At 34.9% G+C, this 15049-nt stretch overlaps 1 protein-coding gene across 1 annotated transcript in view; it reads left to right on the forward strand.

The window, feature by feature from the left end:
• The window catches only part of TMEM161B (transmembrane protein 161B), a 95230-nt gene extending 80550 nt beyond the window's left edge, over window positions 1-14680 (forward strand). The window contains exons 6-12 of the mRNA XM_044657658.1: window positions 519-670; window positions 1255-1315; window positions 1792-1932; window positions 4721-4834; window positions 9880-10054; window positions 12481-12577; window positions 14295-14680. Coding sequence (XP_044513593.1) covers window positions 519-670; window positions 1255-1315; window positions 1792-1932; window positions 4721-4834; window positions 9880-10054; window positions 12481-12577; window positions 14295-14572 — 1018 coding nt within the window. The 3' untranslated portion in view covers window positions 14573-14680. The remainder of the gene's footprint in view (window positions 1-518; window positions 671-1254; window positions 1316-1791; window positions 1933-4720; window positions 4835-9879; window positions 10055-12480; window positions 12578-14294) is intronic.
• Window positions 14681-15049: the final 369 nt, after the last annotated feature.

Below are 15049 nucleotides of genomic sequence, written 5' to 3' on the forward strand. Positions count from 1 at the left end.
CCAGAGCTTCCTGTTCTATGTTCTACTTGGTCAATACAGGAATTACTGAAAATTTCTTTAACAGACATATGTGTTGCTTAGTGTACTGAAGGCAAGTAATTGCAAAACAGTGGAAGAAAAATCTTAGCTTCCTAAAATTTTTCCTAAAAGCTTTCCTGATCTTTTATTTCTTCAAGAACACCTGATTGCATAAAATTTACTGTAGTCACCTATACTACAATATGGTACTCATTTGAATTTTAATATTTACTCTATTTGTGTAAGGGAATGCTGCTTTTATGCTCTTTCTCTAAATCAGGACTATTCTAAACCAAACCTGGTATGTTTTTGAATGTTACCTTCTTCCTGGGAGAATGGCCGAATTTACACAGGCTTTCCCCAAACATATTCAGTCATCTGAGTTTATTTTTTTGTGGGTGCAGGTATTTTATAGACTCTCTTCAGGTAGCATAAATTGGTACTCCTTCTTACACTCCACAAAGTTGTTCCTTTTTTTCCTCAACTTATTACTCCTACAGCAAGGTACTATTTTCATTGACCACACACTATTTCAAAGTAGAAGAAGGTGGTGAAAGATCAGTCTGTGTCACCTTTGGATTTTTTTTCTTTGTCAAAGCCATGGCAATCTTGATTGTTACTGAAAACTACCTAGAATTTGGACTTGAAACAGGTAATAAATGATTTGAACTTTAAGTGATTTTATTTATATTTTTATATACATATGTGTGTGTGTATACACACACACATATGTATATAAAAATTTTGTCTTTTCCCTTCTCCACCCATATCTATTAAAATAACCTTAATATTTCAGGTGTACTTTTAATTCCTTCATGTTTGAAATGTATGTCCCATTAAAAAAGGCACAATTTACTATTCATTGTTTTTAAAATAATCAAATCTTCATTGTGCAAATTTGCTTTGTTGATATTACTTGCTTACCTTTCATTTTTAATCCACACCCTACAACTTTCTTAACAGTTAAATGTTTCTGTGATGCAAAAAAATTAAATTCCTGAAGAATTAATGCAAATTTTATTCACGTTCATGGAATGTACAAATATCAAAGGGATGTTTTCAAAGACTGTTCCTGTTAATAACCAAATTTTATTGCATTGTGGCATACTAATTAGCACATGAAAGAGCTAAGCTAGACACTTGAAAATTTAAGATGCTGTTTTCTAGCATTTTATTTCCAAAGAAAGATTCTGTATTTTGCCCCTGTGATAAGAATAATCCATTTTTTTTCTACAGGTTTTACAAATTTTTCGGAAAGCGCGATGCAGTTTCTTGAAAAACAAGGTTTAGAATCCCAGTAAGTTTTGGAAAATTTTAAGGATAAAATCCAAATATTTTAGTTGAAAATTAAGATTTATATTTTGGTGAAGGAAGTATCCTTTCTGGTGTCATCTTTGCTGCTTTACTTATTCCCTACAAATTTTATCCCTGTTACAGGGTAGTTACATTATTATTTTTGTTTTTAGATTTTGCATTTATCTACTGTTATTAGTCTTGTTTATTTTCTTTTGTTTTGGCCTTTCCTAAGTCAAACTGAATTCTTACTAGAATTTGCTTTCTCTGATGTGGACTTTTTAAAATGATGTCTATCAATGTAAATTTAGCTAGTTAAGTCATACCACTACCATTGTCTTGGGACAGAAATTTCCCTGAATGAGTCTAAAATGATTGTAATTAAAATTACTACATATAGTTTGTGGGATAAATTGATAGGGAAAAGAAAATTCATAAAACCACTTAAAGAAATATTGATGAATCTTTTCATTTTTTTAGGGGTCCTGTGTCTAAACTTACTTTCAAATTTTTCCTGGCTATTCTATGTTCACTTATTGGTGCTTTTTTGACTTTCCCTGGGTTGCGGCTGGCTCAGATGCATCTGGATGCGCTGAATTTGGCAACAGAAAAAATAACACAGTAAGCGGAAAATGTACATAAGCACATGCAGATAAATATATGTTTTTCATCTTAATGCAGGTATTTGCAATTTATTGTAATGAAAATTAATAATGAAGTAATCATTTGATCTACTTAGACTATACTTCATATTTCTACAAGTTGAACACTTTTTTACTTTGTTAGTACAATGTATTTTTTTAAAAGAAACTTAAAAGCTATTTATTTTTCCCCCTTAGGCCCCCTAATAAATTTTATTCTTTGAGAGGAACATAAAAGACACAAATACATTTGTGCTTTTTAAATCATTAATACTCTGTGATATAATCACCAAAATTAGAGCTCAGATATATGTATTTAATTTTATTAATCCTCGTATATTCTTTTATTTAACTTTTTTGTTTAGGCACCAGATACACAAAAACCATAGTATATTGTTGACTTTTATTGGGGATGTTGAAAACAAAATTAAAATTATTGATACTATACATTTTCCTTAATCTGGTAAAAATAGTATTCAAATTGTCACTCTAATATACAGCATCACTATTTGGTTTCTGGCCCCTTGCACTATTAGGTGTCATTGAACACTTTTTTAGATATTTTGAGATATTTTATTGAATTTCCAAAATAGTTCATGAAGTTCATTGCAGCATACTCTCTGGTTATCAATTATCAATATAAATCAGTTTTCTTTAATGCAGCATATATGGGGAAAGACAATTATTTGTATACACCTCCACTTGTATATGGGCCCAAGTTCCCCGCTAGTCTTTTTTTTTCCTGCAATGTGAGCCCAAAGTTTAAAATATTCCATTTTGATCTATTTATTTACAATCATTAGGATCTTCTGAGTAATTCCTATTTCCTAACATTCCTAGTCTGTAAAACCCTGTATTTAATGATGGTGCTTCTTTACAGTCTTTTCTTAGGGAGATGAGCATTCATATCTCTTTTACCTGTGTCATTTTCCTTTATTTAATTTTGACAGTCCTTTTGTTTTGTTTCCCCCACCTCCATTTTTCTGCATATGCTTTGTGTGTGGGTGTACTTATTCCCACCTCCCACCACACACCCCTTCATCCCCTTTTATTTCCTCCTTTTACTCAGCATGCTCTTGGCTACATCCTGCCTTTCTCCCACCACCCGTCTCTCTAATGGCTTCTTTTAAGACAAAACCTGATTCTCCCCCTCCACTCTACACACACACTTCAGTCCACTAACCCCAGCGTTATGATTTAAATAAGCTGAAAAGGGTGGGTGGAGGGGAGCCCTTCACAAGCTACTGAAACCGCTGTGGGCTGCTCCTTGATACTATAGTGTTCCCTAGCAACACTGCATACCTAATACTGCCTCTTTCTTTGGCTAAGCCCACTGCCTTACTCAGACTGCTGGATGAAAGAAACACTTCATAAAAATATTTAAGCATTTATTATTTTTGTGGACATTTTAGTGGCCCTTGGAATTAAATGTGACTTTCTAAAGATCCTGCTTTTGTGTACTTGGGGATTGGGGGGGGTGGCTTTTGGTTTGCTGCAGCCCTTTCCTGAACACTCCCACCCCCCATTGTGTTACAGCACTCTGCCTAGATACAAGGGGTGTGGGCACGCTAGCCTGGCTTTGAGAGGAGCTTGACTGGCACAAAGAGGTTGTTACCCTCATGGCAGGCATCAGCTCTTCTTATGTTGCCAGAAGGCTGTGGCCAAACTTTTACCTTTTTCTTGTCAGGTGTTCATGGTTTCTTAACTCAGATGCTGTTCCCCACACAGTTCATTATCTTTTTCAGATACAGTGATATTAGAGCCACCCCTTTTACTTTTAAAAATGGTTCCTTGAACCCCCTCAATTTTAACCATTCAGGATAGTTGACAATAAAACCAGTACCTGTAAAACAAAATAACTGTTCTAAAGATTTGCCTTTGTTCTAAAATAATAAAAAAATCTTTTTCAACCATCTGTCCTTATGGGATAAAAATTCCGAGTACAGTTAACAATGAAGTTACAGCTCTGAACTGAAACCCTTTGCTGTATTGGGAATATTGCCTTGTCAGAAGTGAAATAAATTTCCTTGATTTGTATAGGATATGAAAATTAATTTCAGGTATGTTCTTAATGATCCAAGAAGAAATGAAAATTTGTGAATCACTTATGATTTTGATAATGTGATTTAAACTTTTTACATGATCATTATATACTGAAGGGATTCTAATTTAAACAGTGTTTCACTTGGTTTTGTCTGCCATATGCCTTATAGAGTAGTATTATGGACCTCTCTAATCACTACCACTTAAAAGGATATAACTTTTCTTTTCTATAACGAGAAGACTTGTTCTTTTAGCTGCATTGAAATGTAAAAAACGGACTTCTCTACATCTCAGAATTCACTGGGGTCATTGTACACATGATTCAGAGAACTACTCATGGAGCTTTTTATTGAAGCAGAGAGAGTGAGCAGAGCAGAAAGGAAGTAGTGGAGAGAGCCAGGACACCTGAGGGTTTTCCTCCAAGCTCTGCCACTGATCAGCCATGTGACCTTGGCCTAGCTGATTAACCTTTTTGAGCATCTGTTCCCTAAGCTATACTGTGATAAGTCCTTCCATATTTCTCTCACAAAATTGTCTTGAAGATCAGATGAGATCAGGTGTTAAGCACTGTAGAAATGTATAAAGTGATATAATGTGAGGTGATGATGGTGGTGGTGATATATCAGCCTTAAATTCTCAACTTCAGTTGACTCAAGTTTTCCACAGGTTAATTAGCAGCATGTATTCTCTTTCTTTATTCATGACTATTTCTTATATGCTTTCAGAACATTACTTCACATAAACTTCTTGGCACCCTTATTTATGGTCCTGCTGTGGGTAAAACCAATCACCAAAGACTACATTATGAACCCACCCTTGGGTAAAGAAAGTGTTCCTTTGTAAGTATCTTTGTTTTTTTATGTTTTAAAATAATCATATATTCATAAAAATTTTTGATTGATTTTCTTCAGCTGCATATTTTATATGATAAAATACCATAGTTTATGTCATGTTTTTGAAATGCTACTTTTAATAAAAAATAATTGGGAAAATTCATTTTAACAAAGATATATGGTAAGAAGAATATTTTTTTAAAAGTTTGGATCATTGATATTTCATTTGGTAACTAGGTCATCAGATCTGAAGTCACAAACTTAGAAATTTAGATTTCATTGGTCCTAAATTCCATGTTCTTACAATGTTAAAAAAAAAACAACACTGTACCATTATTTAACCAAAGCAAATTCATAGATTAAAGAATTTGGAAGTTTAATACATACAATTTATCAGTGCTTACAATGTGACAAGAACACATGGATATTATGACAGTGTACTTCCCTTAGATTTAGAGTATACCTGTCCTGGAATATACATAAATAATATAACATAAAATTTTTTTAAAATAACATTTGCTTTATGGTCTGTATTTAAAAACAGGTGCAAGCTGCTTATTTGTATCTCTTATCTGAAGAATGAAAGGTTTGGAAATAGATGACTTGTGAGGGCTCATGTAGGTCTCAGTTCTAGATCATCTTTAGTTTAGAGGAAATCTTAACCACTATGTGGGAAGGCACCAGCTCATCTAAACTTCATATCCAGTGGGGTTCTCTGTATATAGTGGGCTCTTAATAAATATTTCTTTAATGAACAATCTTGCTCCTAATACTGTATTCTCTACTCTTGCTTAGACCTTAACCATTGGAGTTAGAGTTCTGTAGCCTTCTATTATCAGTTTCTCCCCAGGTTCTAGGGAAGGAAGGAGATGGAAGAAGGGTAGTACAGTGCCCAATTTCCTTTTCAGCTGTATATTTAAGTTATAAGGAAGGACAGTATCACAGCAGAAGGCATGGGATCCTACCTTTTGTCATCTCTTTTTTTTTCAGCCTTTACTTTCACCTCATTGTTTCTTGACCCCACCTTCCCAAACATTGCAAGGGAACTAAACTCTCACCTCTGCTCCACCCCAGATTGACTTTTTTCCAACTGTCAGACAGTTCTATTAAGTAATTAGACAGAGTCAGTAAGGTTTATTTAATATTCACAACCCACATGGTAGATTGTGAAAGGACCCAGGCAGGCAGCCTATCAATCAAGCCTGCAGGGTGGTAGAGGAAGTAAATGACACATTTTTCTTCTGTCATATAGGCACAATAATTTCTAGGAAGTCCTTTGTTTGCAATTGAGCAAAATTGGTTGTAATGTAGATTCAGTCCTTAAAACAATTCAAATATGTATGTTTTCATTTGGTAATAGTATTAGTTATTTAAGTAAACCAAGTCCATATTCCCAATTACCTATGTGAAAAATTCCAAAAGAAGGTATTGTGATGAAAAAAACAGGTCACTGTATAAACATATACATATATGTATAGTTGGTACACAGACACATTTTATATATATAAATAAAACACTTTCCTGCCAAGTTGTCAGGAATTTCTTTAGAGAATTTAGAGATAGAGAATTTTTTTTTATTTACCATACCTCTTCATCCTACACTGAGCAGGGGCCTTCAAATCTAGTGCAGAATCAATTTAAGCTACTTAGTGAATATTTGTTGATAAATAGGAATAAGTAAGATGTAGTTTTATATACACATATCTCTTTGTCAAATAATGATTTCTCTAATGGTAGGGGTGGGTGAGGAAGTTAGTTAACTGTGTTTGTTTTAATTTTTAAACCCTTACCTTCTATTTTAGAATCAATACTGTGAATTAGTTCTAAGGCAGAAGAAAAGTAAAAGCTTGGCAGTAGGGGTTAAGTGATTTGCCTAGAATCACAGTCAGGAAGTGTCTGAGGTCAAATTTGAATCCAAGACTTTTTGTCTCCAGGCCTGGGTCTCAATCCATAGAGCTATCTAGCTGCCCCTAACTGAGTATTTTGATGCAACTAATTAATAATGATAATAATAGCTAAGCAGCATGATTCAGTAGAAAAGAGATTTGGATTTGCCATTAAAGTACCTGACTTCCTGGCCTAGCTTTACAAATGTAGGCCTTAATCACTCTGACCTCAGTTGCCTCATTTATAAAACTTACACTCATCTCATTTGATCTTCTAAACCCATGGTCTCAAATTAAATAGAAATGGATCTCTGTTGGCCCAGCATAAGCATATGGACTTTGAAAACCCCAGATTGAAAATATCTGTGTTGTATTGCATTTTTAAAATTTTACTTATTTTGTTTAACATATCTCAATTAGATTTTAATCTGGTAAAGCCTTAGGGCTTGTTGGTCTGCCCTGCAGGCATCAAGTTTGACATCTCTGCTCTAAGCACATTTATCAGGTAAATGATACAAATGTTCTTCTCTTTTTATAGAATAGGAAAGTGGACTTCCAAATCCAGGTCTTTTTTCCACTGTCATACTGCTGCTACCTCAGGATGATTTGTTCTGGGTGCACATCTTTCTGAGCACTGTAAATTAGGTCATGTAAACCATACGTCCTTACACTAGAGATGGATAGGAGTTGCACAGGATGAGCTCATGTGAATGGGCTATGATAATGGATCCATTTATGTATTTGAGAACCAGGGCCACATTGAAGCTATTCATCACATAGCTGGATACGTACCCTTGATGATGATGCCTTTTGTGATACTTCCTCTGGCCAAGTCATTGTGATTAATGTGATAAAACTTATAGTGTGTGGATCCTTTAGCATACCCTGTTTGACCAGCTCATCCCATGCAACTCTTGTCCATGTCTTCTCATAAGTTTAACACAATGGTTCTACTCAGTATTCTGAGGACCTTCCTTACTTTCTTTTTGACATCTTGAGATCCAGTGGAGCACACACAATATCCACTACTGTCTTGCCGTATGACTAGTCCATATTAATTTTTTATCACAGATTTCTTTGATGAAATCTTTTACTCATTCTTCAAATGACTCCTTATTTATGTGTTGAAGTCTTTTCACACCCAACATATACTTCTTCATGCCCTCTGAGGGATATTCATTTTTAATTCTTAAGAGACTGTTGTATTCTGTGACTCCCAGCCAAATAACACCTCCACGAATTTATTTAAAATTGGCTATGGTTTCTGTAATGCTTGTAGTCATTAAAGGAGCTTTGTAGTTTCCCAATGACAATCCAGTCTCCCCTCTTTTTCCTGTTTTATTCTAGGCCCAAATTGTCCATCTGTACATTTCCAAATTGTTCTTCAAATACAAATTGATGAGTTGTATATAGGTCGTCCAACTAATTGAATACTATAATCAAGACAATAGAATGTCTTCACTCATTTGATTTTTCCTCTGAGTTTGATTGGGTCAAACTTTTTGGATTGATTATGAATCTCTGCCAAGAAGTTCTGCAGAGTTCTAGTCACCATTCTCTCTCATCCACAAACAGAAGCATCCAAAAGACCTTTGTTAGTATTGATAAAATATTAATAATTAATAAAATAATTAAAAGAAAGACCTTCAAATGTTGGGTAAACACTTCCCTTCCCCATCAAGCATTTATAGAAGGGCACTGACAAAGTGCATGAGATGAGAAAGCATAGATAGGTTTCGTCTTTCAAGTAATATGAATACTTTCTGAAAGCAGATCCACCAACCTTTTTTTTTTTTTTTTTTTAACCCTTAACTTCTGTGTATTGGCTCCTAGGTGGAAAAGTGGTAAGGGTGGGCAATGGGGATCAAGTGACTTTCCCAGGGTCACACAGCTGGAAAGTGTCTGAGGCCGGATTTGAACCTAGGACCCCCTGTCTCTAGGCCTGGCTCTTAATCCACTGAGCCACCCAGCTGCCCCCCCACCAAACTCTTAAGTACAAATGATAACCTGTTGTTTTCTTAACTGTGAAGAGAAAGATAATATATGTAAAACAGTTTTCAAACCTTAAAGTGGTAAATAAATGTTAATTGTTATTAAAGTTCATGTGTACTTATTAAGTTCCTGTGATGTGCCAGGCACTGTGCTGTTAGTGATACAAAGAAAACCACTTCCTCCACCAAAAATAAAAACCCAGTACCTGCTCTCAAGGAACTCACAGTCTAATGGAGGAGACAATGTGTGCAGTTTAGTACACACAAGATCTATGCAAGATGAAAGAGTACATGAAGTTGAGATCACTGAAGGGGCTCACAGAGGGAAGAGGCCAGGAAGCTTCAAAACCCATATCAGGTGATTTCCTCTTCCAGGGATAAGCTGGGTTGGGCTAGTCATCTATGTTTCTAGCTGAACACTGCCCACCCCTGGCACAGCCCAGCAGTGATCAGGATCAGAGACTTAACTTCTAACATAGCAGCCTCTTATGCCAATACACATACACACACATGCACACGCACACGCACACACATGCACACACAAGCACATGCACGTGCGTGGCACAAACACACCACCTCCTCGACTCCCAGGAAATTCACAAACTGGTTCTCTGCTATATGCACAAAAATACCAGCTCAGATAATACATGCATACAGACTATCATACATATTTATCCAGACATGCAATAGGTGGTTACCAACATAAACATTCATGTGTTCTTCTTCCCCAACCTTGCTCAACATAATTTTAAAATTACATTGGAATAAGAATTACATATAGACATAAAAAGCCCACATAATCCATGAGTTTATTAAAATGGAAACACTTAAAAAATGGACTCATAGTATATTTTTACAAGAGAGAAAAAAAGAGTAAGCTGCACATTGAAGATCTAGAACATCGTACCTCAATTTTACACAAGAGTCTTATTCATTTGAGATTATAAAATCCTAATGTTTTGGGGAGCAAATCATTCTTGAGAATTGTTTTCCTTCTAAAGTCTGACTCTTTCAACTCTTATCAATAAAGAGATCCCTATTACAGGAGATTGTGTGAAAGATGGTTCTGCAGTTCTTCCCCTGGTCTCCATGGTCCATGCTTGCTCAGCTGTCTACAATGAAAAGTAACTTCACTGGCCTTTGACAACACTTTATCACCTTGTTTGATCTGCAGAATGACGGAAACTACATTTGATACTGTGAGACTCTGGTTGATAATCCTGCTGTGTGCTCTGAGGTTGGCTCTGATGCGCAATCATCTGCAGGCTTACCTGAACTTAGCCCAGAAGTGTGTGGATCAGATGAAGAAGGAAGCTGGCCGAATAAGTACCATTGATTTACAGAAAATGGTAAATATTTTATTGGAACAAAGCAATCTCCTTGTTAGTAAGAAAACAGCATTATTTCACTTATTATAACACTAATCCTATTCTATAGGGTGTTTTTCTTTTCAGTGTACAGTAACAGAATTCAATTCAACAGGCATTTATTAAATGCTTTCTCTTTTCCAAGCCCTGGGTGAGGCAGTGGTAGTATAGAGACAAAGACCAATAGTCCCTGAGTTTAAGGAGCCTGCCTTCTATTAGACAAAAAATGATAATGTGCACCAGTCATTAAATTACATACTCTGTCTGTCTGTCTCTCTCTCTCTCTGCCTCTCTCCCCACTTTTCCCCCTTTCCTCTCTCTCCCCACCCCCCTTTTTGGGGATGAGAGAGCATCAGTGCCTGGGGAGACACAGAAAAGGATACCAGCAGTGGAAATTGATCACCCTGTTCCTACTTCTTTCACCAAACAACCTGATTAAGGAAAAAGCAAAGAAAGCACCAACTTTGAAAGGATACCCTTCCAAAGTCTCGCAGTTCTAGAGTCTTCCCCTCTCAGGTTACTTTCCATCTACTCTGTACCATCCAACTTGTATATACCTATTTATGTACTTGTGCCTTTTCTCATGAGAAGCCAAGCTTTTTGAACAGAAGGGCCATTTGCATTTTCTGTGAATTCTCAACATTTATCAATTCCTGGCACATAGTAAGTGCTTAGTAAATGCTTATTGACTGTCATTTAATTGAGATGTCATTGTATAAGGGGAACAGAATAATTAAGTAATGAGAAAACCATGCATAGGAGACAGCAGCATCACTTAATTCATCTTGCTGTCTTGGTCACAAAACAGGACATTACAATTTAAGGGCATGGTTTCATCTCAAGTATGGGTGCTTTACCCATTTAAAACCACTGTGATCATATGAGCTCCAGAAACAAAAGCAATCTGAGAATCTCTATATTTTCATGTTGTGACAACAAGTTGATGGAGTGAGATGTTGCATCCTTCAGTCTAGAGCCAGTTCTCTAATAGTCACCTCTACTGTGGACTATTTCAATAAATAGAAATCACCTTATTGTTTGGTAATACTTAAAACCAAAGTTAAAAACCACAAATTATGACTTGAACTGTTAGCTAGGTAATGGAAAGAGAAAAGATTTCTATTGTTATTCTTAGTTCTGCCTTTCCTGATGTTTAGTGTCTCAAGATAGGAAGCCAACAGAATAGGTAAGCTTTTTATTGAGGATCTATGACTTAGAAACTGTGGAACATTTGTTTTTAGGATTAGAATTTTTGTTTCTTTCTCCTCCCTCCCCTCCCCAAATGTTCTTTTACTTGACCATCACAAAAGAAGTATCTGGTTTATGGTGGTGAAATCAAAGAGAAAAAATGTGAGTAGTCCATTATTTCTTCTTATGGTAAAAACAAGAAAAAATCAGCTGCTCTCCATTTTTTAGTCTCATAGTTTTTCCTCATTTTCCTCCATCAAGTTATGTGAATCCTAGACTCTTTGGAGGAAATAAATGCCTTTTCTTCCTCAAGGACTTTTTTTCATTCCTCTAATCACATATTAATCATAAACTTGATGATCAAGAGTGCTGCTGACCTAAAGTAGTAGGCAGCTGGGTAGCTCTATGGATAGAGCACTGAGTCTGGAGTCAGGAACACCCATGTTCAAAATCATCTTCAGATACCATGTGACTGTGGGCAAATCACTTAAATTCTGTCTCAGTTTCCTTATCTGTAAAATGAGGATAATAATACCATCCACCTTACAGGGCTGTCGCAAAACTCAAATGAGACCATATTTGTAAAACCCTTAGTACAATGCCTGGCACACAGAAGGTGCTATAAAAATGCTTATTTGCTCTACGAAAGTTGAATGTGGTCTTTAAAGAATGAAGTGTTTACATTCATAGATAGTTTTGCATGGTATTTTCACTAACTTTAAAATATAAAATCTAATTTCAAGAAAATCCTCTTTGCTCAAATATTACCTCTTGGTTTAATTTCTGAAAACCAAGTACACATATAGTCCATTAATATGGCATTTCGTAGATGCCAAAGTAAGGGACCCCTTCTCCCCATTTTCCATTCCTTCCCCCACAGCCCCTGCAAAAAAACAAAAAACAGTGAGCGAGTATAAAAAATATTATTGAACTTTATTATAAGATTTAAATTATTTAACTTTTTAGGCATCCTAAATGCCTATGCAAGAATTTTGAGTTCCTTTTGAACAGTCATATCTTTTTTTAAATACAGTATTTGAAGCACTTGTAATATAGCAAATATTTATTAGAATTTAGCTTCTTTTTTGTGTAAGGATCATGTATCTTAAGGAGCTCAGTTAAACTGGAGATCATATTTATAAGTTTAAGATGATAGTTCATAATAGTTGTATTAAGGTTCTCTACAATTTTTAGTCACTCAAGACTTTTGTTGTTTTCAGGTGGCGAGAGTGTTTTATTACCTTTGTGTAATTGCCCTGCAGTATGTGGCACCTCTGGTCATGCTGCTCCACACAACCCTGCTTTTGAAAACACTAGGTATGCATGCCTCAACAATGACAAGAAGACTTTTTGTATTCACTAGCTAGATTGGCTTAATAGTACATTGACATATATAAAATATTGAGAGTATGAGTGGTATAAAGTATGGTTATACCTGTCTCAAAAATGTCTGCATTCTGAAAAAGCCTTAATGAGAGCTAAAAAGCAGGGTTAACTATTATCATAAAAATTGTTTCATCTGCTTGTCTTTGAAAACTCAAAGATCATAAAGTTTTGAAATTTCATGCCTAATTCTCTATGTTTTATGCTTTTATCTTTAAAAGGATTGTCAACTGTCTATCAGTTCTTCAATTTAAATGAGTTCATTGGTCAGATTGTGTTACGAATTATTTATCTCAGGTTGTATGTAAAAGAATGGATCTCTTAAAAGCTTGTTACCAGAATTAAGTTATTATTATTGTTGGGAAAATTTCAACAACATTCCACCAATACTGACTTTTATTTTATGGTATCTTGATTGTTTCTATTTATACACTTCATTCTAGGAAATTTTTGGTGGGAAAATTAGAATTTGGCACTAAAAAGTATCAGTTTCCCTAGATCATGCTTAAGTGTCAAGTCCTGCTTGTCTCGATTCAAGACTTTACTGATCACATTGATATCTTTCATATGACAGGTTCATCAAAAATTGGGTTTGGAGAGGTCAAAAGAAGCCACAAATGCTATTTGAATAGTTTTAAGAGATAACCTAGAAATATATAGTTACAATTTAGAGAATAGTTGTAAATACAAAACTACATTTCAATCTCTATAACTCATGTATGTTTTAACCCAAAGTATGTGATGAAAACTTTCTGAAAGCCATTATTCTTCTCTAGCATTGAAACTGCTAATCATTTCTTTTTAAAATGTTATTGTATTATTGAGAGTTTATCATAGAATACTGAAGATTTTTAAGAAGAAATTTAATTGAATCTCAACCTTTCATATTCTAATTAAAGCTATGATTGGTTAATAACTCCCAAGAGTTATTAATAAAGCAAGAATTTTGTCATTAGTTAGCAAGACCCAGGTTGAAGTTCTGCTTCTGACATACACTGGCTGGTTTTTTCTCATCAAGTCACTTAATCTCTGAACCTCCTTTTTGTTGTGAAATGGAAAAGATGATGTTGTGGTACCTATTTCATAGTGTTGACATAAAGTCCAAATGAAATGATAAATGCAAGTTGTTTTATAAACCATAAAATGTTGTAAATGATAGTAATTATTATAGCCATGCCCTTCTTTAAAATTTTTTTTTCAATATGTTATATTTTAATCTCATTGGAATGAAAGGATCATAGACTCAGACTTGGAGGACCTCCGATCATCTAGTCCAATCCCCTTATTTTATAAATGAAGAAACTGAAAAGGCTATAAGAGTTTAAAGAGGTTTAGTGACTTGTCCAAAACTTATTAGAAATGAATTTAGAAATTTTTCTTTTTTTCATGTTTTTATTTCTGAGGTCAACTTGTAATCTTGTCATTTGCTTAAATTTAGTAACAGTTTTTGTCAAAGGAATGTTTTTCATTTTTGGTTTTACATCAAATAAATAATTTCTTGGCCAGGTAATTTTTATTGTTTTGATGTTCATTGTTTTGCAATTAAGCAGCATTTGCCTAGATAATCTTGATATTCATGTCTCACTTTAAAATTCAAGGCTTTTGAACATATTCCCATTCATTTTTCATTTATTTGACTTGAATTTAACAGGTAATCATTCCTGGGGGATCTATCCCGAGTCTAGTTCTGACTCTCCAGTGGAGAACCATTCATTCTCTGGTTCTGTTTACTCTGAATCACCATCTCCTGATGACAAAAGGAAAGTAACTGTTACCCAGATAACAACAGCATTGGGCAGCCTAAAGACCATCTTTACTCCTCTGCTCTTCCGAGGACTCTTGTCATTTCTGACTTGGTGGATTGCTGCTTGTCTCTTTGCCACAAGCCTTTTTGGACTTTTCTATCACCAGTACCTAACTGTGGCCTGAACTAATCAGCTAACAAAGACAATGACAGCACAAAGATGTTGAAGGCAACCTACTTTGGAGTCCGTGTGCCTTTGAGGAAAGGACTGAAGGAAATCAGAAGAAAGGCTAAAGAAAAATACATATCATCTAAGTAGCTTCTTCTTTTTTTTTTTTTAATACTTCCTCTGTTTTCTCAGGGTGAATTAATGTTTTAATATTTAAAATCACAAGTCGTTTTGTTAATTTTGTTATCTAAATAAGTAGGTAAGTAACTGTTGAATTGTGGCAGTGGAACTGTGACTTTTTTCTTTATCTATAGATAAATGTGTATATCTGGTTATATATGTGTATGTACACACATAGCTACATATGTGTGTGTGTTACACATTCACTGATGTGAGAGGGCTATTTAAATGCTTGTGATCACCTTGGTTTACAGAAATACCCAGCTGTCCTTGAAAATTTCATTTATGACTTCAGTCATTGTCTGTTGCCTTT

The sequence above is a fragment of the Gracilinanus agilis genome, chromosome 1 (genome assembly GCF_016433145.1).
Source record: "Gracilinanus agilis isolate LMUSP501 chromosome 1, AgileGrace, whole genome shotgun sequence".
NCBI lineage: Eukaryota > Metazoa > Chordata > Mammalia > Didelphimorphia > Didelphidae > Gracilinanus > Gracilinanus agilis.